General features: G+C 56.1%; 1 protein-coding gene across 1 annotated transcript; it reads left to right on the top strand.

The window, feature by feature from the left end:
- The first annotated feature begins 854 nt into the window (after positions 1-854).
- On the top strand, positions 855-25,645 carry SOCS7 (suppressor of cytokine signaling 7). Its single transcript, XM_076356742.1, has 10 exons — positions 855-1,738; positions 7,162-7,226; positions 10,476-10,580; positions 11,423-11,524; positions 12,361-12,491; positions 12,929-13,097; positions 16,303-16,431; positions 19,285-19,420; positions 19,774-19,931; positions 20,234-25,645. Exons 1-9 carry the CDS (start codon positions 855-857, stop codon positions 19,892-19,894), a joined length of 1,842 nt encoding a protein of 613 aa, XP_076212857.1. The 3' UTR covers positions 19,895-19,931; positions 20,234-25,645.
- The last annotated feature ends 416 nt before the right edge of the window (positions 25,646-26,061 follow it).

Below are 26,061 nucleotides of genomic sequence, written 5' to 3'. Positions count from 1 at the left end.
GATGGAAATGGGGGGGGGGGCGGATGGCACACTCACGGGATGTCCCTGTGGGGCTGAGGGTGGCGAGTGCGGTATGCGGGTGGCACGAGCAACGGTCCCCACGGCAGGGCCTGATGCCCACCCCCCCAAGCTGGGGGATGGTGTCCTGGGTCCCGCGCAGCACTGCCCTGGTTGCAGAGGGGAAACTGAGGCACGGGAGGCTGATCAGCGGCGCCCCCCCCCCGCCTGAAGCAACGGTGATTTCCCTCCGCACCAGCCTCCAGGCAGGTGTGGGGAGAGCTGGCCCCCATCCCCTCTCCTCCAGTGGGGCGTGCTGCCCGCAAGAACCGTGCAAGAGCCGTGCGGCAGCCGTGCAAGAGCCGGTGCAGAGCCGTGCAGGGCTCGCAAGACGCAGGTGCCGGGCGCCCGTGCCTCAGTTTCCCCTACCACACCCCGCTGTCCCGGGGGGGGCGGGAAGAGCCCCCTGGGTCGCGGCCGGGGCTGCGTCTCCAGGCGCCCCGGCTGCCACCGCTGCCCCACGGCTGCCCCACCAGCCGTGTCCCCCCACGCCCCCGCCCCGCCGCCGGAGCCGCCCGTGGGTGCCGGGGGCTCGGAGCGGGTCCCCGCGGCCGCGCTCCACGAAGCGGGAGGGGGGAGTGGGAGGGGCCTCGACACTGGGCGTGGCTACAGGCCCCCGGGAGGCGGGGCTAGGGGCAAGGGGCGGGGCCGGGGCCGGCGGCGGAAGTGGGGGGGCGTGGCGGCGGGCGGCCGTCGCCGCGGAGGAGGGAGGGAGCCGTGGCGGCGGCGGCGGCCGTGCGAGGGCGGCGGCGGCCCGGTCCGGCCCGGTCCCGGAGAGCCATGCGGCGGCCGTAGCCATGCAGCGCGCCGAGCTGCGGGAGGGGGAGGCGGCGGCGGCCGCCGCGGCCTCCTACCGGGTGCTCAGCCGCCTGCTGGGCTATGGGGCCGGGCCGGAGGCGGGCGCGGCGGGCGGCGCCGTTACCGGCGCGGCGGGCGCGGGGCCGTTGGGCCCCGGCGGCGGGCGGCTGCCGGCGGCGGCGTTGCCGGGCGGCGGGGCGCTGCGGGGCCCGCGGCCGCCGCCGCAGCTGATGGTGTTCCGCAACGCGGCGGAGGGGCGGCCCGGCGAGGAGGGCGGCCCGGCGGCGGGAGGCGGCGGCGGCGGCGGCGGGGGCCCGGCGGGCGGCGGCGAGCTGCTCTGCCCGCGGCACCGCTGCGCCCTGGAGCCCAAGGCGGCGGCGAGGTGGGGGGCCGCGCCGGCGGGCGGGCTGGAGCTGCAGCTGGCGGCGCTGGGGCTGCGGCCGCCCGGGCTGGGCGCGAAGGGGCCGGCGGGCTGCCCCTGCCCCTGCCTCGGCCCGCCACCGCCCGCCGGGCCCGCCGCCGAGGAGACCAGCGACGCGCTGCTGGTGCTGGAGGCGCTGGAGCCCGACGAGGCCGGGAGCTGCTCCGAGGAGGAGCCGGGTTCTCCCGGCCGCGGAGCCCCCCGCGCCGCCGGGAGAGGAGCCCCCGGCCCCGCGCCCCCGCCCGCCGCCCCCGGGGGAGCCGGCCCCGGCGCCAGGAAGGGCTCGCTGAAGATCCGCCTCAGCCGCCTCTTCCGCACCAAGAGCTGCAGCGGCGGCTCGGCCACCGGGGACGCCGCCGCCGCCGCCGCCACCGAGGGCCGGCGCACCGGGGAGCTGCCCGCCTCGGCCGGCAGCCTGACCGACGTCTGCGGGGCCCGCGGCCGAGAGCAGGAGGCGGGCAGGTACGGGGGGATCCCCGGCCCCGGGGGCTGAGCTTGGGGGGGGGGGGTGGTTTTGGGGTGGCAGGACGGGGGGTCGCGGGGAGCAGCCGCCTGCATTGATGGCAGCCGGGAGACCTTGGGGTTGGTGCCAGGCACGGGGTGAAAGCCGGGCGTGCGACGGCGTGGCCCCGTGGTGCAGGGGGAGAAGGGGTGCCGGTGCCGTGACGCCTTGCTGGAGGTGGAGGGTGACCGCGAGGCATGGGTGCCATCCCGCAGGTGGACGCCGTGGCCGTCCGTCGGCTCCGAGCTGGGCTCAGGCCTCTTCTGAGTAGCTGCCAAGGCCTCGTCTTTCACACGAGGTCGGCGAGCACAGCTGGAGCCCGGGAGAGGCAGGCGGAGGAGGAACACGCTGCTCTGGGCCCTGCATCTGCGAAGGGGATGGCGGAAAAACGTCAGGGAGCAGGACCGGTGAGGCGGTGGGTGGCTCGGAGGAGCCGCCGGAGCCCCGGGACGCTGCAGGCGCTGGCCGAGCGAGGAAGTGGTGTGCCCCGGGAGTGGCCTCTGGTGACACTGCGCTGAGACCCACGGGGCTGGCATTTCCTCTCGCCCTCCCGCGTCTTGCAGAATGATTTCCTGAGGCTCGCGAGCGTCGCAGTTGGGCTCCGGCCTCGGTAGTGGTGGGTGCTGCCGCAGGGGCTGTGTTCTCCCGGTGCTCCGCGGCAGGACGTGGCCGGAGGAAGCGTTGGCAGCCAGAGGTTGGCTGGGTCGTGCGTTAGGCTGGAGGGACAAATCCTGGGGCCTATTGGTGTGGGACCCCACGCGCACCCCCACCCACCCCCATTCCTCAGCCCTGTTCCGTCGGCTCCGGCACTCCTCGGCTGCTCGCCCTGCTCCAGCCTCGTGTTTCAGCAGAAGACACGAACTGCTCGATACCAGCTGGGGAGGGTAAAGGGCTGATCTGTACCCGCTGCCCAGGCTCCGGTCGGGGTGGGCCTCCTGTGCTCCAGAAACCACTTTCTGTAGCGTTTCCAGCAGCAGAACTGAAATGCCTCGTGGAAGAGGCAGGGCGAGCCTGCCCAAGGTCTGTGCAGCCAGCCCGGGAGCAGCATTAAATAATTGAATGGACTCTGGGTATTACAGCACAGCCCTTTCCCCGTGGGGTTAATTAACCTCGTGTAAGGCTTTTGGGGTGTGTTGCTTCCTCAGTGCAGCTGAAGACCTGTTGATGGGCGAGCAGGAAACTTTCTCCGGGCTTGCTCTGAAGGTGCTGACCTTGGGTCAGGTGTGACCCCCAGCACTGGCTTGGGGTGACTGGGCGCTTCGGCAGCCTTCAAAAGGCAGCCAGGCTGTAGCGGAGGCCAGAATTACCTCCCCTTTGAAGCAGAGGATGGCTTCTGAGATGGGGCAGCCACAGCTCCTGCGTCAGCTCCCAGCCCTGCAGCTGGTCAGGGTGTTTTGAGTCCTCCCTAGGGCTCGTGTGCCCGCGAGGAGCCTCGCTTTTGCATGTGGGGTGGTGAAGCAGTTTTATACAACGGCTCCGTTCCCCGCAAATGACTAAACGGGCCTCAAACGGTAGCGAGCCGAGTTGCCTGCAATGGCATAACGTTTTGCTAATGGGCTTGTGGTTTATTTGGCCCTCGTGCTTGACGAGACCAAGGAGTCCTCGGGACCTCCCAGCGCTGGGATTAGGCAGTGGAGAGTTGGCAGACGTGTCTTAGCAGGTTGGGAGCAGAGAAGCACCGTATCGCTGCCCGGGTCTTCCCTCTGGGAGTTTAATGATCACTTCTCGTGCTCCGGTGTCGTGCAACTCCGCTGCACTAATTAGGTGGTATTTTAACAAAGGTTACTTCAAGGTGCCTGATGCAGCAACTCTTGTGGTTCAGGGACGACTTTGCTGCTTCCAATTCCAGGAGTCCCTTCCTGCTGACGGGGGCTGGATTATTTGAACGATGCTTTTTTGCTCCTGTGGAGCACAGCTCCTGTGCTGGTGGGGTGCGGGGCAGGTGTGCTCGGTGCTGGCATCTCTCCTGCCGGGAGGCTGCGCGTTGACGGGACGGTCCCTGCTGGCCCCGGAGGTCTGTGCCCGCTCTCGTCAGCGAGGAGGAGCGGTTCGGGATGCTGGGATGCCCATACTCTCATGAGCAGGTTAGACGCAGTTTAGCTAAGCTGGGCTTGCTGGGAAGTGAATGTTTGGCCTTAGTAGATGCTGCTTTTCTTTTCCTCTCCTCTCCTGGTTGCCCTGGTCCCCCAGTTCAGAGATAAGTAGTGCAGCGACTCGATTTTCTGCCGATTAAGTCTTTGGTAGACTTAATGCCGCGCCGGTGAATGCTGTCTGCTACTTTGCACCATTCTTCGTTGGTTGACTGGGAGGAAAATAAAGCTTTCCTTGGTTGTACTAAGAGCTGGAGGTTGTTGCCTCCCAACCCGTAGCCCCTATTAATATAGGATGGATCTGGCATTCACCGTGAGTCGTTGCTGCAGTCGCTCATGGCTGATGAGGTGGGCTCAGAGCAACTTTAGGGTTAATTCATGGATCTGCGTGCTATTGAGCTCTTGTTCCTGACTTGCAAGTCTCTCTGCTGGCGGTGAAGGGTGCTCCCTTGGCCTGCGGTGGGTGTTATTTAGCCCGGCTCTTTTTTTTTAAACATCCGCAAGAAGCAGAATTCCTGGTATTTGGAGTTGCTGCCCAAGCTTCCCATCCTGCTGCCTGTCCTGGAGGCGGCACGGTGCAGCTTTGCCTCCCGCCTGCAGCAGCAGTTAGGAAGGAGACCAGCCTCATTATGTAAAATCAATAGTTGGGCTCTGCTGAGCTGCAAGAGGCTAAGAAACTGTGGAGATACCAACGTGCAGCTTCTCACCCTGGGCCTGAGTGTTGATATTTAAAGGTTGCATCAGTGAAACGGCTTTTTTTTTTGGGGGGGGGGAGCGATTTGTACTGCAGAGGCGATCAGAGGGGAAGGGGACAGGGTTAGGCACCAGTTCTGCAGATGGGTGGGTGCGGGACCCATCTGCATCTGCTGCAGATCGCTTGCCAGGTTGGTACCCAGGTCTTGTAAGTTAGCCGTATGGATGACCTTGGGTTTTTTAACACGTCTCTGTATGACACGCATAAAGTAGCGCGTTGCCAGCCTGGGTGGCCGGGCAAGACTTGCCTTGGTGCTAACAGGACAGTGCTTTGGGACGAGCGAAGGCAGCGCCGTGGGCGCTGTCAGCCGCTAAGGCAGTAGCTGCAGCTATTGCAGAGCCGGTGGGTAACTGACCCTAAAAATCCTTATTTGCTGGAGCTCGAGGGGTTTCCCAGTTTCGTGTGTGCTCAAATCCATGCAGAATCTGTCCACGGCGTTCCTGAATGGCAATGTCCACCTTCGGCTTTCTCCAGCTCCACAGGGCCGTGCTGGTCCGATGCAGCAGCATTCAGGTACCGGTCACAGGTAATTACTTCTCCGTGGGTTTCAGCAGCGTTTGGAGATGGCTGCAGAACCTGAGGGTAGGAGGAGGAAGTATGGAAATACGTTGTTTTGGTGGAGACTGAGTTGGGAAGTGGAGGATTCGGTCCATGTGAATCGTTTCTTGCTCTCGCCCTGCTGCTGATGTGAGCTTGCTAGAAATGAGAGATCTCAGAAATCGATGGCTGTAAAATGTTGGCATAAAATGTAGCTGTTTTGGTAACAGCAAAATGCCAACAATGCTCCTTTCCGTCTGGCTTAGTGGGTGGGAACAGAGCTGTTACTGTATTATAAGGTTAGTTGATATTAGTCCAGAAGTGTAATTTTGTGTGTGCCTGATAATTGGTGAATTGTTCTCCTTCAGGGGGAAAAAATCCAACCCTCAAATAGGTGCGAGAGGCTTAAAATGAAAACACTTCCAAACACTTTAATGGGATTTCATATATCGGGATGGTGAGTGTTCTTAGTATTTTTATTTGCAAACTTATAGTACTAAATGTTTATTCACAGCTGTGCGACCCGGCGATGTGTCTGGACACAAACAAGAGAAGCATTTGGTCTGCCCTGTGAGAAGATGAGGGCGCAGCCATCTGTTCTGCGCGCTCAGGGCTCTTCAGCGCAAGGCAATAAGAGACCGGAGCTTGGGTTTCTTCTTCCTGTAGGGCGGCTGAGATGCATCTGCTGGGTGCAATCCTTCCTGAAGGGCGGCAGTCCTTGCTCGGAGCTGGTTTTACCTGAAGCTTTGTCCAGGTTTCGCAGGAGGCTGCGAGCAGAGCTGGGGTCTGAAGCACAAGACAGGCTTAAGGTTCAGGGTCAGCCGCTTGCTGGGAGGAGGCGGGAGAGTGAGGAGGGCGTCCAAGAGGAACGGTGTCAGCCCTGTAACAGTCTGCTTGCAGTGGGGTGTTCTTCTGGGTGGTGAGCAGAGCTGGTCTCTGAGCTCCTGTAGATCTTGGTGGTGCAGTCGCTTGCCTGGATGCAACGGGACCAGTTTCTCTGGCCAGCACGGTGAAGTTGCACTATTTGACTTGGAGTAACCTCGTCTGACCCAGTACAGACCTGCAGACTGATACGGACTGCCCGGTGCTGGGATGGGCGTTGCACGATGTACTGTGGATGCTGGAAAGAGCTTTGTCAAAGCTGCGGCACATGAGAGCTGCGCTTGTGCTCAGCTTTGTTCTTGTGCTCTCCTCTTAGGTGGGAGTGAGTTTCTGGCACCAGGGACGCATTTCTGTACTCACCTCGACCGTGGACTCAAGTCCTGGGGGTGCCATACTCTGTGCCTCAGTTTACCAGCATTTTCTCTGCCTAGATCTGGATAAAGCCCTTTAGCATTGCAGTAGAGAAGGCGCTGGAAGGAGTGGGTTTGTGCGGGGAGAGCCCAGGGCTGGCCGCAGCGTTGTTATAAAACTGCTGGTTTGGAAAGCAAGCTTCACGGGAATTGCTGGTATTCCTGGGTCTTCATCAGAGGTGCTTTTTTAGCTGTTTCCATCCATCTTGACAGCTCCGGGTTTAGCTCGCCTGCCCTTCACCTGCGTTTTGAAACCCTTTGGGGAGATGGCGTCCTCCAAACGCAGCGCGAGGGCATTTGGTGCGCTCGCTCTAGGCACAACCCCTAATTGCGCAGGGACCCAACCTGTTTGTCGAAGGCATTTGGCAGTGCCTGATCCAGAGAAATAGTGTGACGTCTGTTGTGAAAGAGTTTCTTGGCTCCGGTTACCATACTTGCTTGGGTTTTTTCTTTCCAAAGACCTTATTAATTACCTAGTTAGAGATTTGCTTCGTAGCAGGACGGAGACCTAGCTTTATTGGTTGACTGCCCTACTTAGGCCAAAGCACTGCTCTAGGAGTCGAATAAACACGCAGCATCGAGCTGTCTCGAGCTTCTGTAAAGAATGGCGAAGATTCTCCTGGTCTGAGAAGGTCAAACAGTGTTTTCTTCTGGTGGGATGCACTGAGTCTCCTCATCGCTACTAACGATGTTTTTCTTATTTCCAATAGGAAACACAGACTGACAAGAACTCAAAGTGCCTTTTCCCCGGTTGTGTTCAGCCCCCTCTTCACAGGTAAGGATTTGAAAGATTTACAGTACGGCGTTTCATTTTGCTATGAAAAGAGCAGTGTGTGCTTAACGATAGATGCTGAACGCTGCCTCCACGTGCAAACTGGGGTCTCTGTGAAGAGTCCCTCTGTCCTGCTCGGCCTCAAAGCCTGAACAAGAGGAGCTGTAAAGAACGTGGCTGTTGCACGTCAGCGTTTTGCAATTCTTCCTGTTGAAACGCAAGTTTGAGTTGTGCTCTCAGAGGTGAAGGTCCTTCCTCCGCGCAGGGCTGTTTGCATCCAAGTGGTTTGGAAAATCCCCCGTAGAGCAAGTGCAGTTTGGTGCTCCCCTCCCGTGGTTTGAGGGGGGCTGAGACCAAGCCCCGCTCCCCACCTGGACAGCACACCAACGTCAGCGGCTCTGCTGCATGACAGCTATGGGAATTGAAACCTCTTTTGTGGAGCACCGCCTTCTTCTGCATGTTTCCCCCCTCTCCCCGTATCCTGCTGGTTTCTGACCTTCCCTTTTCTGCGGGGGGCGGAGAGGGGGGGGAGGTTGACCAGTTTATAAATGGTGCGAGGGGGGAAATCCTGCTCTGCTGGGGGCCGAAAGCTGTGGTACTGAAAAGCCCCTGGTCATGGTCATGTGCCTCTTGTGGTGTGGGCTCATAGTCAAATCAGTCCTAGCCACAGGGCTTGGGGCTTCCTTGGGAGAATCCTGTCTCAAGACTTGCGGGATTAGGAATCTTAAGGTCACAAGTGAGTATTTATCAGCTGTGTGGGGCTCTACGTGGCTTGTTATGAAGGCCGGATTCAAAATAAATTCATGCTGAGGGTCTCATTGCAGGGCAAAGGAATCAAAATGTGATTGTGTAGCGATAACTGTGTTAGGAAAAGCTGGTGGGTAGAGCTGAAAGCCTCCTCTTGCTGCTGGTGTAGGCGTTTGGTAGCAGAGAGCGGCTGGAGAGCTCGGCGCGGGAGCTGGTGCGTGGTTTGTGTTCCTGAGTGTAGGGTGAAGCCCTCTTTGGAGAGCGGTGGTGAAGTCTTGCTGAGAACTGGTTTGAATTTCAGAGAAGCGACCTTCAAGGCAGAGCATTCGTTTGACTTGCCTGAAACTAGTAACTGGAAGCTGCTGATCCTGCTCCTGTGGTTTCTCGTAGCTCGTTCCCCTCTTGCAGAAGTGGGGTGACTTGGGGGTAATTCAGCTGTGGTGCTTGTTCTCTTCTCCATTCCCACGTCCCTTCAGCTGATGTCCTGATAGCAGGGCAGCGTGGGGAGGACGTGTTCCTCCCGTCATGCGACTGGCTTCCTCTAAGCGTCACGTGCGTTTATTTAGCAAATCAAGGCTGGTGAAAGCAAAAGCTGCTTCTGCTGCTTTGTCAGCTGTTGCTAGGGGAAGCTGTGAGTATAAAATCTGTAATTCTGGGTGCTGGTGATGGGGGTGTGCGGATGTGTGTGCAGAGCTGCTTTTCTTCAAAGGAAACTCCGGAGGAGAACCTGGAGTTGACAGGTTTTTGCTTTACATTTGGGAAATTGATTTGGTTAATTGTTAGTTTACCCTATTAACTGTTTTTAAAGTTACTTTTGTCAATTTTTTTGCCGGTTGGTGGAATACTGGCAGTGCCCTCATAGGAGCTTTTCCTTTGCAGAAGACCATTGAAGAGTCCCCAAAGTGACTGTCTGGATTTTAATTGCTTTGGTTTGTTGTTGACTTCTCCAGTCTTGCGCAGCTGAGGACTTGGTTTCTTTAATGGCCGCTGTACAGAGGATTTTCTGAGACTGGGACCACCGAAGTGGGACAGAATTCAAATATCTGGCCCAACTTGCATGGTTTTCTTGGCGATTCGCTTTCAGGTTAGCTTGTGGGGCGAGCGAAGGTCTTTGGGAAGGCTGACGTCTCCTCGGGCACCTCTCGGAAGTGCTGGCTCCATAACTGCACCCCAGCCTGCCATTGCAGCTCCTGCTGCGTTGGGAAGGATTTCAGAGCTGAGTTACTGCAACCCCTCTTAGTCTGGTCGTCTTTTGTTTTTGTTTGTACGAGACGAATGCAGCCCAGCCTACGTGGCCACTTTATTTGCAGGGTGTGGAAATGAGTGGCTGTGAGCATGCGTGTGCGCTCACGCCCATGGAGAAGGTACCTCGGATAATAACCAACCCTAAATACTCCTCTCAACGTGGCTTATTAGTAGATAGGACTTTTAAAAGCAGAAGGAAGCTGAGTCAGTATTGTCCTGCGTAATGCATAGTAAATACATTGTCAGGTGCTTACCAAGAGGTGCGTGACGCTGTGTGCGGTATCTGGAGCAGAAGAGGAGTTCCCTGCCCACAGGAATTGAAATCTAAGGCAGCCAGATTTCCTTGTCCTTGAGACCATCGTTCAGGTGTTTGGGATGATTTGGTTTATGTTGGTGGGTTCATCAGAGCCTGGTTAGACTGATTTTTTTTTTTTGGGGGGGGGGGGGGGGAAGCCTTGGCTGTGGTAACACCACTTAGGGTCTCTCTTTGGGATTTAGGTGTTTTCCTTTTGACTCTGTATCAGTCCAACATTGAGGCTGATGCTTTGACCTTGATTTGATGGCTTCATTTCTCTTCCGTGATTTTAGGCTGATTTTAAGCTTTTCTGGGTTTAAGTTAGACATCTTAGTTTGTGTCATTATTTTCTCCAAGCAGTGTCCTGGATCCAGAGGCTTTAGGCTTCAGTGAATCCCAGCTATTTAACATAAAAGCCTGTCTGGCTCCCTTATATTAATTTTAAGAGCTGGTACCCTCACGGCCTTTAGGGTAAAAGGTATTTGTGTTTGATCATCTGAGGCATTGGTAGGCAAACTCGGACTGGCATTGATAGGAGCATTATATCAGAGTCCTGTGCCAGTGGGTGCCACGCAGACCCGTGAAACCATTTCCCAAGACTACATAAAGTGTCAGCGCTGTGCACCATTGATGAGCTCTGCTTGATACGTGAACTCGGTGCTGAAAAGGTCTCGCAGTGCCTTCCTCATCACGTCCTCCTGGTGCTGGACTCGGATGGGGTTCAGGCACGCGTACCAGTATCTGTCATTCCCTTCTGCCCGACTTTTGGGCTGCGGTAGCAGAGCTGATCAACGTCTCGAAAGCGGTGCAGCAGGGAAACTTGATTTGAAAGCAGTTAACGAGATTGTCCTCCAAACCCTGCAGAGGTTACTGCCCCTTTCCCTCTCCCTCTGCCTCCCCACGCTCAGCCTCTGCGTGCCCCGGAGAAGGTGCAATACTAACGGTCTTGCTCCACCAACCTTCAGGTGAAACAGTGTCACTAGTGGACGTGGACATCTCTCAGCGAGGACTGACCTCCCCTCACCCTCCGACTCCACCACCACCACCACGAAGAAGCCTCAGCCTGCTAGGTACCGTCCTGGAGAGCATCCTTTGCCGTGCGTCCCTACGGAGTGTAGGAACTGCCCATCTGCCCTTGCGGGGACGGAGGAGGAGCGTCCCAAGGGTCCCCAGCAGCGGGCTCACTGCCTGCTCGTCTGGCCCCATAGCGTGCCTGCTCGCCCTTCCCCAGCAGAGGATTTTTTGCTGTCCATTGAAACTTCCAGCGTTTCTCTTAGATCAGCCAGGAGGGGAGGGCGGTGGTGGAGCAACGTGAGGTGGGACGTAACGTGCTGGTTGCGTAGTGTCTCTGCTGCTTTTGGAAACTTTCCCCCTTCCTACCCATTGCCCAGCGAGGCCGGTTCCCTTCTGCGCTCTCTAGTCGGTGGAACTGGAGGCTCCCTGGGAGGCTGCTGCACCAGGAGCCTGGCTTAGCTGCTCTACATCCTCCTCTGGAGGAGGTTCCTCTGAGCAAGAGCGGCTTAAGATGGGTAAAGTCAGCTTCAGCGAGCAGCACCTTAAACTGCACATCCCATGTGCCGGGTCTGTGAAATCTCCTCTAAATGCCTGTCTTGTGCCGCAAGCTGCATGCGAGGAGCTAGCTGGGCTGGAAAACTGACTCCTTCACTCCAGGAGTGCATGTGAGCATGCGTGTGTGTGTGTGCGAAGCTCCGAGCTGGTGTGACGTGGCAGCAGCCACCCGCGCTCAGAAGCGAGAGGAGGACCGTGAGCTGCCGGTGGGGAAACTCCATCTTCGCTTCTCCAGGCAGCGCCGAGCGCCGGTTTGCTCGGGCCGTGTTGTCAGGCGCTCGCCGGCGCAGGGCTCGCTCGCTTTCCTGTTTTCTGAATCTCTCTTGCCTCTGTTCTCTCCTAGATGATATCAGTGGGACGCTGCCTACATCTGTCCTAGTGGGTCCAATGGGCTCCTCCCTGCAGTCTTTCCCTCTGCCTCCGCCTCCTCCGCCCCATGCCCCAGGTCAGCTTAGCTTTAGCAGCAAGGCCCTGGCTGATCCCCTTCAGGGATCTGGACTTTGGGGGTTTTCTTGGTAAACTTTAAGGCTGCCCTTCGGGCTTTAACAGCAATGGTGCTGCCTGCGTTGCCCGCTCAGGGACATGCGGTCCTACGCTGCTGAGTGCTCAGGCACTGTTGTGTCGAGGCTCTGGTTTCCGCGTGGTGTGGCTCTTGTTGCCCACAGTAGTATCGCTGAAGCTCCTGGTTGCGCCAGCTTTATCCTCGGTTCAGCATCTCCCGTTTTCTCTGGTTCCTCTTGGGTTCAGCAGAAGCGCAGCCCTCCCCGGTTTGCGCTGTGTCAGATAACGTGTTAATGAGTGTCAGCGATGTCGGAAAAGAGCCGTGGGAGCAGGGTTCGGTGCAGGAGCCCCAGCTTTGACAGCCCGCCTGGTGCGCAGTCCAAGTGAACAGCACACGAGGATGTTTCCTCTGCCTTTACCCTTGTGCTTTCGGTTTTCTTCAGGACCCAGAGGGCTTTAGCTGCCCCTTTTTCAGGATGTGTGTTCATTCCTTCCAGCCTGTGCCGCCTGGCACTTCCCTTGCCTCCCCTCCGAGCTAGCATAAGGAAATAGCAGGTGAAGGCACCGAGTTAGTCACCTTGGAAGAGCCAGGTAGTGACTCCCACTGTGTCCTTCACAAGGACATTGTCCTTCCATCGGTCAGCCCAGCTTCCTCCTCCACGCTGCAGCTCTGCCCCTCCTGCCCTGACCTCTAGAGCTGTGCGAGGGGGACGGGGCGACTCGTCCTTGGGGTGAGCTCCCCGCGGGTGACCATGACCCGGGCTGTCTCTCCCTCTGCAGACGCTTTCCCACGGATTGTCCCGCTGAGGCCGATGGAGGCGATGCCCGGCCAGCCCGCCCCGCACCTGCAGTGTCCGCTCTACCGCCCGGACTCCAGCAGCTTCGCAGCCAGTTTGCGAGAGCTGGAGAAGGTAACGGTAACGTGGAGGGGGGGGTGGGTGGTGGCAGCCAGAAGGAAAAGGCTGTGGTTCTAGGCTCTGGTTTTGGGGACTGACTGTCCCTTTTACAGGCTTGGGAGCGTAAGAATAGGGTAGGACTGAAAAAAAACCCACCACCTGCCTTTCTCCCAGTGAGGTCTTTGAGTCTAGAAAAGCCTTTTTTGTTGTGCGTGGAAGGGGTCGTAGTCTCATCTGTTCTTTCGACACTTCTGGGTGGTAAGGGATGTGATGGTGCGCGCTCATCCAGGAGCAGTGAGTCCCAACCACCCATACTCCTGGGTGGATACAACCAGACGCTTCCATTTTGGCATTTAAAGGGAATTAACAACAAGAGCAAATCGTATTGTTCGGTTGCTGACAGAATCTCTCTGGCGGGTATCTGCTGACGTTCTGGCTGTCTCTTTTCCTAGTGCGGGTGGTACTGGGGACCGATGAACTGGGAGGATGCAGAGATGAAGCTGAAGGGGAAGCCGGATGGGTCCTTTCTGGTCCGAGACAGTTCTGACCCCCGTTACATCCTGAGCCTCAGCTTTCGGTCGCAGGGCATCACCCATCACACCAGGATGGAGCACTACAGAGGTAAGAGCCGGAGGCGGTTCTGGGGGTGCTGCTGGCAGCGGAGGCCTGTGGCTGGGGACCAGGCTGATCGCAAGGTCCCAAAACAGTGCTCTGGGCACAGAGCTGGCAGAAGAGGGGGAGCGGCAGGAATGTGTCCTCGCCCTTGTGTTGAGGTTCTGCAAGAGGCCTTAGAAGCTGCATTTGACTTTGCTTCTTGTGCCTCAAGCAGCGACTCTCCCTATAACTGAAAAACTGGGGAATACAAGAGTTCCCTGTGCCTGTCCTCAGGCCTTGCTTTGGAAAACTGGACTCAAAAATGATGATGGCAAGGTCTTTGGGATCCCGTGTTGCTGAGATGTGATCTACAGCAAGAGTCACCATTCGTAGTTCTCGGTGCTTCCCAAAATGAAGCTTGTTTCCCTGTGAAATGAGAAGTGATCTCTTGAGGTCGTGGCTCATCGCCTTGCTTTGTTCTCCGCCTGCCCGAGGGATGCTCGGCAGTGGTACCGGCTGCAGTCGGTCCCAGGCTGAGGCTTTAGCTTCACGGTGGGGGGTTTTTATTCCGAGAACTCCTGGCACGCTGTTTGCGCCCTTTCTTCCTGCTGTGCTCCCTCTCCGGCGTGGGCTGCTTCTCACCTCGCCCACACGCTTTGTCTGCTCATCTTCACGTGTGGTTTTCTATATCGAACCCTTGTACAGGCAGCTGTCCTCAGGCCGAGTAAAATGCCCGAGAGGCTGAATGCACGGGGCGGGGGGGAGCTGCCCTGTAACCAGTGGGCAAGCTTTAATAACAGCTGCCTGTAGAGCCTTGTCATTAAATATGCCTGCAAATAATGGGTTCAGAGTCTTCCCAGCCAAGCTGCTGGAGGAGACAGTGGTTTGCAACCTTTCGGAGCAAAGCTCATCTTTTTCTCCTTTTTGCCCTTGCCCCAGGGGTGCCGCTGTTGTCTTCTTCCACCTCTGCTAGTGGAACCTGGCAGCACTTCTGGTCTTGAGCCCCTCTGATGGAAAGATGCCCCGGCATTAATTCTAGCCCGTCTAAAGCCAGTTCCCCCGTCCCTGACCATTGCGTGACGAGGAAGGATTTTCATCACCTTGTCCTTACAGAAATTACAGGAAGCTCTTGCAGCTGGAGGAGCTGGGAGGCTGCCTGTACAGTGGATACTTTTTCATAATTGAGTTTTGGAGCAAACTTCTCTTGCTGCTGGTCTGGTTTCTTATTTTGGGGCCGGGATACATCTGTTCTTGGAGCTTCCTTAGCCCGGCGTCCTTCCCTTTCCTCAAGTTGTCCTTCTTGGTGCGTGGATGGAGGTTGGTGCTGCCACCTTCCCTAGAGCAGCGCTCCCAGCCATGGCACTGCATCAAGGATTTCATTTTTGGGTGCAGCGCTTCGGTCTGTGTCGGCAGCCCTGTGCTCCCCCCCCGCACTGGCTGCCTTGTGCTGAATGTGCTGCGGCATCGTGGAAAACTGCAGACCTGAGCACTTTGATAAACCAATGAAGATGACAAATGGTGAGGCTGGGGGAATGGTAGAGAGAGAGAAATGCTTGACCTTCAGGTTTCAGGTAGATGAGAGGAAGAAACCAGAATTTCTTTTGTCTTTTTTTTAGGCGAGCTGAGTAGGTGGGCTGGGGAGGCTGGTGTTGGTGCTTTGTCCTTTGCATCTACTGGCCACTTTTAAGGGCCTGTTCAGATCCGAGATTCCCAAGAAGAATTACTTGTTTTTGTGCTTGCTGATCCTGGATGTTTAGCAGGTGCTAACCCAGGTCATTGCTCCCAAACTGGCCCATGGCAGGGGTGAGAGGTATCTTCTCCCAGTAAAGCCTACCAGACCTAGCCGTGGGGAGAGGAGGTGCGTTTTAAATTTTGTGGGCTGTATATAGCCCCTGCATTGCTGGTTGCTGTCCACCCTATAGAAAGCCGTGAGTGCTGGACATCCCACAGAGCCGCTTCCTCTAGTTTTTCTGTAACAGGTTGGTGCTGCGGAGCCTGTGATGTTGCTGGGGGAGCTGCTCGTCCAAGAAGTCCCTGACCTGAAATATGTACTGGGTACCTCTGATTTGGCTGCCCCTTCTCCTCAGCGCAAGTTCTTTACGCGGATGCGGGGTGTTTTCAAAGTCACTCCGCTGCCTTTCTAGCTCTGGGTTACAGTGCTTGTGCAGATCAGTGGTGCCGCACGCCTCCCGCTGGAATCTGCCCCCCTGCAGGCGTGAGCCTGGGTCTGGCTCCTGATGGGCTCCGTCCTAAACAAAGCCTTTGTTTTCCCATTTTCCTCTTCCTGGTGAAGCTCCGCTCTGCGTCGGCTCTTGCTGGAGCACTGACAGATCTGCAGATAGAAAGGGAGATACAGGGGGGACGGAGGGGGGTGTAAGCAGCGTTTTGGCAAGTAAGGGGGGATAAATGGCTGCATTTTGGTGCGAGGAGGGGGCGTCTGGTTGCGGCACAAAGATCGTGAGACTTGTCTGACTTGAGGCTTAAACTTAACCTATTTAGAGATCTGCGAGCAGGTTAGAGGGCCTGCTTTCCCTGTGTTGCCCATCTCCAAGTTTAATTGTCTGCCACTCGAGCTCAACGCATACGTCGTGTCAGGTGGCAGTATAGGGAGGACTCCGTCGCTGTGTCTTGACCCTGGTTCTAGCTTGACAGTAATTTGAATTGAGGTGTTTGAAACAGCTAGCAAGAACGTGAGGCTGCTCCCATGCTTGCTTTGAAATAAGTGATCCTTGACAGCCACAGGGCTGGCAGAAGAGGGCTTCAGCACCTGGATCACTGTTTTTTACATACCTCTATGTGTTGGGCTTAACTGCTCTGATGCGCTAGCTTTCTTTGGGAGTGCTGTTGATAGGATACTGCGGAGGAGCAGGGGCATCTGCTAGTCCTCTGTTAAAGTATGTTTTGGTAGTTTAAGTTGTAGACCCGGCAGTCGTTGCAGGCTGTTTACAAGTTCAGGCAAGCATGACTTGTGGCCATGCTTGGGTTACAGCGATCACGTCATGTCTTTCTGCGTATCCTCAGCTCTTGGAGAGCACTGGTTCCAGCGGACCAGCATCCTTGCAAGCTGGTGCCACTGGTGTTTCCTCTTAGTGCCTTGCCTTGGCCCAGCTCTACGAGAAGTACTCGGCCTGGGGCATTCACCTGGTCTTTGAGAACATCAGACTCGTGACTAAATGTCCCCTCTTGCCACCAGTGCTCCTATAACGTGAAACCTGTTCTGTTCTGTTGGAAGGGACCTTCAGCCTGTGGTGCCATCCCAAGTTTGAAGACCGCTGCCAGTCTGTGGTGGAGTTCATAAAGAGAGCAATCATGCACTCCAAAAACGGGAAGTTTCTCTACTTCCTCCGATCCAGGGTTCCAGGTGAGTCTCCCACTCTGAGCCTTGGGGGGGTGTTTTGCTCTGTGATTAGCTGCTGGTCTGTCCTAGAGAGCCAGTTTGATGTGGCTTTGGTCTGCTGCCCTCAAGTGCCCTGGTCTGCATCCTTGCCCACTGACTTCTCAGGAGGATCCTGAGGAGCAGACCTCTCACTCAGCAGCTGCACCACTTACTCGTGGTGGTAAGGAGACTTCCCAAACCTTTCTTTCCAGGAGTATGGAAATGGTGATACCATCTCACGCTATGACAAATGGAGCTGGAGACCGGAAAGCTGCTCCCTCAACAAGCAATTATTTGGCTACTAAAACCCTGCTTTCTTCCCTTCCCCAGCCTCAGTACTGCTGTTCTTGTGAACCAGTCCATGCTTTGTAGTTTCCCAGCTCGCCCTTAGCTGAGACCCACCTGGGACTGTCGAGGGGAGAGACATTAAGCTGAGCGTGTGGGAGCGCTTCCAAGTGTGAGCTCAAAGTGAGCCTCAAGCGATAGATACTGTAGATTCAGAGTCCCTGGGGGGGGACTGTGGTGCCAGAGCCCATCAACAGGCAGGTGCTTGCGAGCGAGGAGTGTTAGTGAAGCTTTGTTGAAGCATGTTTGATCGCATGCTGTTGGGATTGCAGAGTGCTTGTTTCCCCATCCATCAAACTCTGGTTCCTTAAATGGGCTCACATCTCCCCCCTGCTAAATCTGGCCAGGCAACTGGACCAGTAGCTTCTGTATCTATTGTTTTTTTGTTCTGGTTTTCGCTCGTCTGTCCTGGTGTACCAGAAAGCTAGCCAAAAAATCTGATGTGAAAGGAAGGGAAGAGTCTGCCAAATAGGCAAATATGCCCCTTACTTGTGAGAGAGCAACAGTGGGGGACTGAATTTGGAGGGCGGGTGAGCGGTGATGCTTTGAACAAAACGGAGCAGGAATGGGAACGCTGCCGTGGTGAGATGGGTGGCGGCAGTGAAGCAGAGAGGGGCAGAACTGAGAAGAGTGTGAGGATTGCTGCGGTAAATCTGCAAGTGAAATTACAGTAAATTTGCTCCCTATCCGTATTGCCATCATGCCTGCAGGCCCTGATGGTGACAGTGACCTCTCCGTGGCACTGCAGCATGGAGAGGATTCGGTCCAAAGAGTTTCTGGTCTAGAAGAGGCTGGAGGGGAGGAGGGATGGGATGTTCCCTCCTCAGGGTTCCTAGCAGCACTGGAGTCACAGCCCAGATCTGTTCAGTGTTGCCCTCTGCTGCAGACACCGCCAGTAACTGGAAAGCTGATTTATAACGTGGCCACGCTTTGGGGAGGAGAGGGACGTAAAGCTGGTTTTGCAATGCACCCTGCCTTCAAAAAATCCTTTCAACTTAAAGATACTTTGCTTTCCTGGTCCTGAGGTCTCTTCCCCTTGAGAATAGGGCTTTGTGGGCTTAGGACTCCAGGCAAATACCTTAGGAAGGACTTGCTCTAGAAAAATATCATCGAAAAAGAAAAAAATCCCCCCCCCAACAGCGCTGTGCACCTGCTGAGGAGTCCCTTGCTGCCTGGTCCCCCCTCTGAGCCACCAGCCAGCTGTGCTTCTGGCTCCGGGTCCTGCACCTCTCCATCTGGGTGCAGGCTTGGACCTGGGTGCTTCTTAGAGTTGCTGCGCCTTGATCCTTGAAAAACAAAGTCTCACACTGATGCCTGATCTTTAGTGGGGGAATATTTAGGATCTGCATCTCCCCAGTGTGCTCGTTAGTGCTGTTCTGCTGCTGAAATGTTAACTGCTGCTCAGAGGAGGGGGCTGCTTCCAGCTCACATCTGGCTCCTGGCAGTGAGGCATGTGGCTAGCACAGTGTGCGGAGCTCGTGCTGCGTCCCTGTAGTCGCTGGCTGAGCTCCCAGAGGCTAATTCCTTTTTGGTAGGAGAATAAGAAGGCGGGGGGGGAGGCAGAATCCAGCCTTCAATTGATTGCTGTTCTTTGCTTTCTCAAAAGCTGGCTCACAACTTCCTGAGCTGCCTGGAGCAGTTTTGAGCCCATCTTAGTGTGAAGAGCTTTCCCTTTTCTCCTTTCACTCCATTGCCCTCAGAGACAAGCCAGCAGGAGGGGGTTAGAGTGTAACTAGCTTTGAATCCTTCTGTAAAGACAGATAAAACCTTGTGCTGTGAACGAACCCAGCTCCCAAAGATCCTTCCTAGTGCTCCTGCCGTCCTCTCGGTTCTGTGGGCTCGATTGTTGCTGTTAACTTTGGGGGAGGAGGAGGTTGTGGGGCGGGGGGGATGGCTGGATGCAACTCGCTTTCAGCCCTGCGAGGTCGCTCCCTGCGTGGGGAGCTGGCTCGAGTGAAGCCGCTGCCGCCTCTGCCTTTGTGCCTCGTGACCCCAAGAATGAGCAACTCCGGCACAGCTTGAGCTGACCAAATCCCCCAGCTTTTTAACGCCTCGCTAGAACTACCCAAAGGGTTATGCAGAGCAAAGCCTACGTGCCGGTCATGCTGCCTGCCTTCTCCTTTGGCTTTCTTCTGCATCCTTTCAAAACCCTGTTGCTTCTCTGTATAAAGTGATGCTTCATCTACTAGTCCTGGGAGAAGGGGGTGGTTAGGAGCTCGCAGTGTCCCAGGGTCTGCTTTTCCACAGCCGCCCCACGACATCAGAACTGTTGTTGCCTTGTGAGGAAGGCTGGAGATATTTTGCAGCCAAAGGGGTATCACCCCTGGAAGGTTTGGCTCCCCAGTCCCAAGCGACTCCAAAGCAGTGGGCTCCTGGGGAGATCCGCTGTCGGACACAGCCTTGCGGGGAGCTCCGGTTCCCAAGAGCCAGCTTTTCCTTTCTGAATCGGTAGCAGTTCCTTTCTATTGTCTCCAATATTGCTTTTGTCCAAAGGTCTCCCTCCAACGCCCGTCCAGCTCCTGTATCCAGTCTCCAGGTTCAGCAACGTCAAATCCCTTCAGCACCTTTGCCGCTTTCGGATCAGGCAGTTGGTCCGAATAGACCACATCCCCGAGCTCCCGCTGCCCAAGTAAGTCTCGAGGACTGGCCTGGGGACGAGTCTCTTTGGTTTCCTCCCTGACCCTCGCCGCAGCAGGCAGTGAGGAGGCGTCTGTGTCTGCAGCAAGGGCTCTGGGAGGGAGTAGTTGACTTCTTCAGCCTTGGGACAGCAAGATAAATGTCGTGTGGTGTGGAGGGATGCAGGTGGGAGTGGGGACCAGCTCAGGAGTGTTATCTGCTGGTGCCACAGCCCTGGGGTACGGGCTCCTGTTCCTGCTGGAGGTGACTGTGCTGGGGGGGCTGGGGGAGAGGTTCTGGTTATCCTTTGCGGAGGTTGGCATGGTTGTGGCTCAGGGTTAAAGCTTCTGCCCGTACGTTCCTCAGGCCCCTGATCTCCTACATCCGCAAGTTCTACTACTACGACCCGCAGGAGGAGGTGTATCTGTCGCTGAAGGAAGCTCAGCTCATTTCCAAACAGAAGCAGGAGACCGAATCCTCCACGTAGCGAGGCTGCCTCGCCCGTCTTGTTGCTGTCACTGGTGGTACGTGTGAGCTGCTGGTCCGTGCACCGTCCCGTGTGGTCAAACGTAAATTGCTCTGTTCCCTCTGATTGCAAAGAAAACATAAAACCCTCCCAAAGAAGTCGTGGCTATTCACTCCATGGTCTTTTACCATTGCCCAGCTTTCCTTGGGGAGGGGAACAAGGCTTCTGCTGCTTTCTCGTGCATGTTTGTGCCCGCACAAGCCAGTGCTCACTCTCGTGCCAAACCGGCTGCAGTCTGGGGCAGATCCTGCCGCATCAAGCGGGCTGTTTGATCCCTCTCCCTTCTCTCTTCCCCACTAGGAATTTGATTGTTGCCATCCTGTAGCCCGAGTCAGGCTGTGGTGGGAAGGAGGCACGCGACGGTGAAGCCTGCTTCTGCGGTGCCGCTTCTGCTCTCAAGCTCTTTTGTACAGAGAAGAGGGTTCAAGACTCCTAAGAAGCACAGCAGAACGGGAACAAGAGCCTCGGCTCCTGGCTGAGGGAGAGGGGTCTCGGAGATGGCTGAGCCCAGCTCGCGGACTCCTTGCAGAACAAAGAATGTCATGGCACTATTTACAATTTTTTGAAAGTTTTATTTTTTATGTCTTCTTTTTGTTTGTTTGTTTTTCAGCATGAGAAATACTGTCTTACGATCAGCTGAATTTTATTATCCTCCCTTGGAAACCTCAAGGTGGGGAGAGATAGAGAGAGAAGGGGACTCTCTAGGAAGATCATCTGCTCCAGGCATTATGGCAAGACTGTTCTTTGGCCCTCACCAAGAGGGGATGCAGCCGGAGAGCTGCCTGGAGGCAGACTGAGCCAGAATCATGTGCAGCTACGTGGAATAGCCTCTGGGGAGCATGGAGCTCTGAACAGCGGGCAGCTGCACAGCTCCCCTGCTTCCTAGGATTTGGGAGAAGAGGACCGAACCTAGTCTTGGGTAGCTGAACTTTGCAACTGGGTTTGCAGGGTGGTCCTATATGCTTTTAAGTTGGGTCCAAGGAAGGAAGAGCATGTGAGCCATGTGGATGTCCTGGAACCTTCTGCCAAAGGGAACGGTTGCCGCTGCACTGGGGAGCGAGGGCTGCTCCCCTGAGGAGGCATTGTTCCCTTAGCAAACACTGGAAGATTTTGCTGAACCCCTGTGGTAAGTGGGAGGAAGGTGGCAAAGCTGTTGCTCTGTAACTGTTGCAGCAGTCCATGGACCAAAGGTACTTGCTATAGCGATCTCAGTCTTTCAGAGCCGTGGGACGTGCACTTCTAGCCTTTCTCTGGCAGTGTCCAGAAGCTGTGAATGAAGTGGCTTTCTGTAGAGCTGTGAAGGATCCCCGTCAGGAGTCGCTGGGACATTAAGAAGCATCTTTGGGGTGACTTGGAGCAAGAAACGGATAACTGAGGGTTCTTCTGGAACGGCATCTGATCTCTTCAAGCTTGCTTGCTGCTTCCTCCTCTTCCTGGGATGTCCATGGAACCACAGCAGTGCAGAAACAGTAAAGCAAGGAGAAGTGGTAGCTCTTGCTGTGTTTCTGGGCTTGGCACGGGCTGAAATACTGCCACCCCCTCACCCCCACCTTTTTCAAATCCTGGTCTGCTGTTTCATCCATTGCAGCAACTGCAAAGAGTTTGCATTTCATGGTGAAGTTTAAAGTTTGCCTGAAGTGATGCTGAGAAGTCTGGAGAAGCACCTTTCCTCCTGTATTTAAACAAGCAAGCGTTCCTGTGCTCTCAACCCGAGTGAAGGGAACGCTCCATCCTGCAACAGTGTGGTCTGAAGATGCGATGTGGTGTGTGGCCCCGGTCGCCGGGTCTGAGGTCGGTGCCCCGTGAGCTGGCTGCAGTCACTCAGGAGCTGCTAGGACTTTGGTCTTGCCCTGCAGAATGATCTGTGTCCTTGAATTAGACACAGTCGTGTGGATTTTAAAGCAGCCTGGAGAAATTCTGATTGTCTGCCTCCGCCAAGCGTTGCTACGAAGGGTGCTAACAAATCCTGCCCTCCCTTTCTTCACCATCACCTCTGGCCTCAGTTTTGGTCTTGGAGAAAAAGTATGGTTTTTTAAAAAGGATTTGGCTTCCAGATGAAACTAATAACTAAGCTTCAAAATCTGTAGAAATACCTCATTGGACTCTACTCACTACTGACTTTGTGTTGCGTCGTCGGGGCAGTGGTTATCAGGAAGGGGGAGCTGCCCCAAGACGTTTTGAACAGCATATCCTGACCCTTGGTGAAATTGGAGCTAATCTAGTCTGCAGCTACCGTGTCCCCTCCGCGCGGGGACCAGCGTTCATCCCTCCGCAGCCGCCGCTGCGTTCCCTCCCCTCGGCTGTAGACCTACAGCTCACACCAAGTTATCAGCGGAGCCTGCAGATAAATGCAACTGCTTCAACTAAAACGCACAGCATGGTGGGCGAATGTTGGGGGGGCGCGGGGGAAGCATCTGTACTTGTGCAGGTGAAACTTGAATATCCGCACACCTGGCCCTGCTGCATCTCGCCTGTCCACGTGCTGGAGATTTAAATCTTCCAACTTATCCGTATGCTGGAAAGGAAAACCTTCCCAAGAGCCGAGCCTGGTCTGACGCCTGAATTGTCCAGCTCTGTGCCAGCGAAGAGCAGTGTGCCCAGTGCCCGTGTCTCCTATCCAGCTTCTCTCCAAAAGAGACCCCGGAGGCAAGGATACGATGGCGTGGGCCGGTGCGCGTGGATAGGTGATGGCCTGCGGGACGTGTGAAATGGGGGAGCTGTGAGTCTCCCCTTGCCGAAGCCGGGGAGAAGCTGGTCCTCTCCCTAGTGTGATGGTAGTGACAGCGTTTTCACTCCTTCCTTCCCCCTTCTGGCATGGAGAGGCGCAGGCTGGGTTTGGGAAGGGAAAGCAGCCGACCTGGAGAGCAGACCAGGCAAAACTGGTGCTGGCCGGGCACTGGGAATCGGTGCAGAGCCCGTCCTGCCGACACTGGGCTTGCCTGGGGTGAAAACGCACAACTCTGCTCCGCGGTGGAGCCGTCCTGCACCGCTCCATCCCCTGCCCCTCCAGGGAGCTCCCTGCGTACCCCCGGAGCTCCCCGTGAGGGTGGATGGGGTGGCTCTGCGGCTTTCGGAGCTGCTGAAGAAGCAGCCAGACTTTAGGGGCAATACTTGAATTACGTGTATTTGGTCGGCTGTCACTGTCCTTGGGAGAACTTCTCCCAACAGCCTGCCGATGCTTCTGCTGTTACTTGAACCCTGTGCACGGTGCGGGCGGCCCTCCCCAAATTGAGGCCAGCAGCAAGGCTTGGGGTCTGTCTGCAGCAGCTGAAAAGACGGAGGAAACGTGCTCTGGGGTGTTGGATGGGCGATGGTGGGACACCGGCGTGTCGTGCTGCTTGGTGTCGGCTGTAGTCGGACAGACCCCCCTATCGATCCGCACCTGCGGGAGCGGCGGGGTCAGCTCTGCCATGAAGGTGGCAGATGCTCTTCAGCCTTCCCAGGGCCCTGCTCCACCTCTCCTTGCTCCAAGACAGGCAGGGGAGCTGGAGCGTGGTCAGTGCCAGCCTGCTGCCTGTGGCTAATAGTGCTGGATAAGATCCCAAGGTTAACTGTAGTTAACAGCCTTCTCTTGAAATCCGGTTAAAATAAAGCTGTTCCTAGAGTTCCTTCACGTCTAGGTGTAAGGGGAGGGAGGGACTTGATCTGCCGTTTGGGCGTGGAAAAGGTCCAGAGCTTTTGTTTCCAGGCTGGTTGTGAGCGGAGCGAGCAGAGTGGTCTCTGCCGAGGGGGGGATGGTCTTCGTGGACACGGCTGAGATCTCAAAGAGGTGGCTCGGTCCTGTCTTGCCGGTGAATCCCCATCCCTGATTGGGGAGGAACACCTAATGTTTGTGTCCTGCCTGGAATGGTTTTGTAGGTTGGTTCTGGAGGGTGCTCTCATCCTGCTGATTTGGAAGAATTTTTTATAGCCTCCTTTGTCCAACCTTGAGTTCTGCAGAGGTTGTTGCTGTCCTCCTCCCTCTATCAGAGGCCGGAGGCAGATGAACAATGAAACGGACCGTAAAAACTACCAAAGCGCAGAAAGTACCCATGGAAAAGCTCCTTTTTCAGCTGGAGATGGTGCTTTTTTCAGCTGGATGGGTGCAGCCTTCAGCTGTGTGTTGTACCGGGTTATCAGGTTGGCGGGATCCCATGGCACGACTTGCTCTGAGCCGGCTGCTCTGCGCAGGGCCCCTGCTCCTCTCCCTGCAGCCTGTTTCAAGGTAGGGAATGGCCTGGCTCGCTCCCGCAGCGTGAAATTCAGATGAGCCGGGACAGTTTTCTCGCATGGAAGTTTTCAGCTCAGCATCGACCTCCGTGGGGCCAAAAGAAGGGGAAAAAAATTCATCCTTAGCTTGGTTTGGGTGGGAACCACCTGAGCCGCTCATGCGAGAGGGAATCGGTGGTTTTGAAAGCACCGGGCACGTGGCGCTTACATATCTGGCCAGTTTTTAAACCCTAAAAGTGTTTTTAATAGGGACCTGTGTTATCATGCGTGTGCCTGAAGGAGCATGTGGGTGCAGGGAGATGTGCGGGGCTGTGCCCCGGCCGGGCAGGCTCTGCTGCGGGTGATGGTTGGGGCTGAAGTCTTGTCCGGGAGCATTTTGGGGAGGAAACCGCTGGAAAGCAGGGTTTGCAAAAGGAAGGATCTTCCTGCTTCCAGTAGGAAGGGAACTGGCTATTGTCCTTTGTTCTTTGCGGTCAAGATCTGCCCTTGGGATGATTTTACCCTTAAAATCGACCATCAGGTCTGAGCCTGCCCGTTGGAGGGCTCGTCGGGGACCCAGACACCCGCCCGAGCCCCCCTTGGCTTTCAGGGATGGAGGGATTTATCGGCGTGCTCCGAACAGCCCCCGTAGCGCTCCCCTCCCCGGCCCCTCGCTCCTCATCCAGAGTCTTCCAGGTGAGATGGGGCAGGTGGGGACACTCTCCCCTCCCAAAAAAACATCCCCCGGGATTAACGGGGTGCCAGTGGCGCTGCCTCCGACCGTGCCCAGAAATGTAGCGGCCTCCCGGGGCGAGCTCCCGGTGCCCGCCGGGGTGCTCCCCACCCCAGCCAGGGCTTTGCTCCCAAAATTGCTGACGGGCAGCGAGTAACACTGGATCCGGACTTGCCTTTAGAGAAGGAATGAGCAGGTATCGGCAGCTCTGAGTGCAGGACCTCGCGCTGCTCATCGCCAGGACTGTTGAACCACCCTTTGGTAGAAATGCAGCTTTGCTTAATTTTATCTTTTTTTTTTTTTTTTTTTTGGTGTGTGCTTAATTTATTAAAATAGTTGCTGTATAATTTATTTTCATAAACTATATTAAAAAGTTACTAAATGGTAAAAACAGACTTGCAGGCCAATCTCTCAGAAGAAAAAAAAGAAAATGTTTTTGATATAAACACAACAAATGCACTTTTGGGTGTGTTTGGTTATTTTTGGGGGTGGGGAGGGGGAGCCTGGCTGTACCTGTGGGTTTGTCTGTATATATTGTATTAATAGGCATGTTTGGCCTCTCGTGTGGAGACGTTAGTAACTGCTGCAGGTCCTGTTGGGGAAGCTGGCGTGAAGTTCCTGGGTTTTTTTGGGTTTTTTTTGTAAGTCGTCAGTGAGGGAGAGCTGACTTCTGTGTTTGTAACTCATTTCTATCGTCGTTTTGACTGATGTTTTGTTTTTTTTTTTTTTTGTTGGGGGGTGGGAAGGGAAGAGAGCGGGGGTTTGAAATAAAATAATTGGAAATTGTTTTATGTGCTGTGTGTTGTCTTGAGTCCCGAGCCACAGACTCCACGCCCCGGGCTCCCCTTTGCCCCCCCGCTTGTAGCACCCCTGTGGGGTGGGATGGGGACCCCAAGGGATGGAGATGCCTGGGTCCAGCTCCTGCTCCCCAACTTCACCTTGTCCCCCTTCCCAGCTGCGGGAGCCGCGTGCGGTGCTCCCCCCGCCTCCTCCCTGCGCTAAGGTGCTTTGAAGGCCCCCGAGTTTGGCAGATCAAAGGCTGCGGAGCGACAGAATGGTGCTGAGGTGGGCGGCACACGGCCCCCCCGGCTGCTGTGTGTGTGTGGGGGGCTCACAGCCCTGGGGAGGCTGCATCCCCCCCTTCTCCATCACTGGGCGTGGGGCAGCAAGGGGGTGTTGGGGTGCAGCAGGTCTGGGGACCCCCATT

Source organism: Aptenodytes patagonicus, chromosome 20 (genome assembly GCF_965638725.1).
Source record: "Aptenodytes patagonicus chromosome 20, bAptPat1.pri.cur, whole genome shotgun sequence".
NCBI lineage: Eukaryota > Metazoa > Chordata > Aves > Sphenisciformes > Spheniscidae > Aptenodytes > Aptenodytes patagonicus.
The sequence above is the reverse complement of the archived record's forward strand: the minus strand, read 5'-3'. Positions and strand labels throughout refer to the sequence as shown.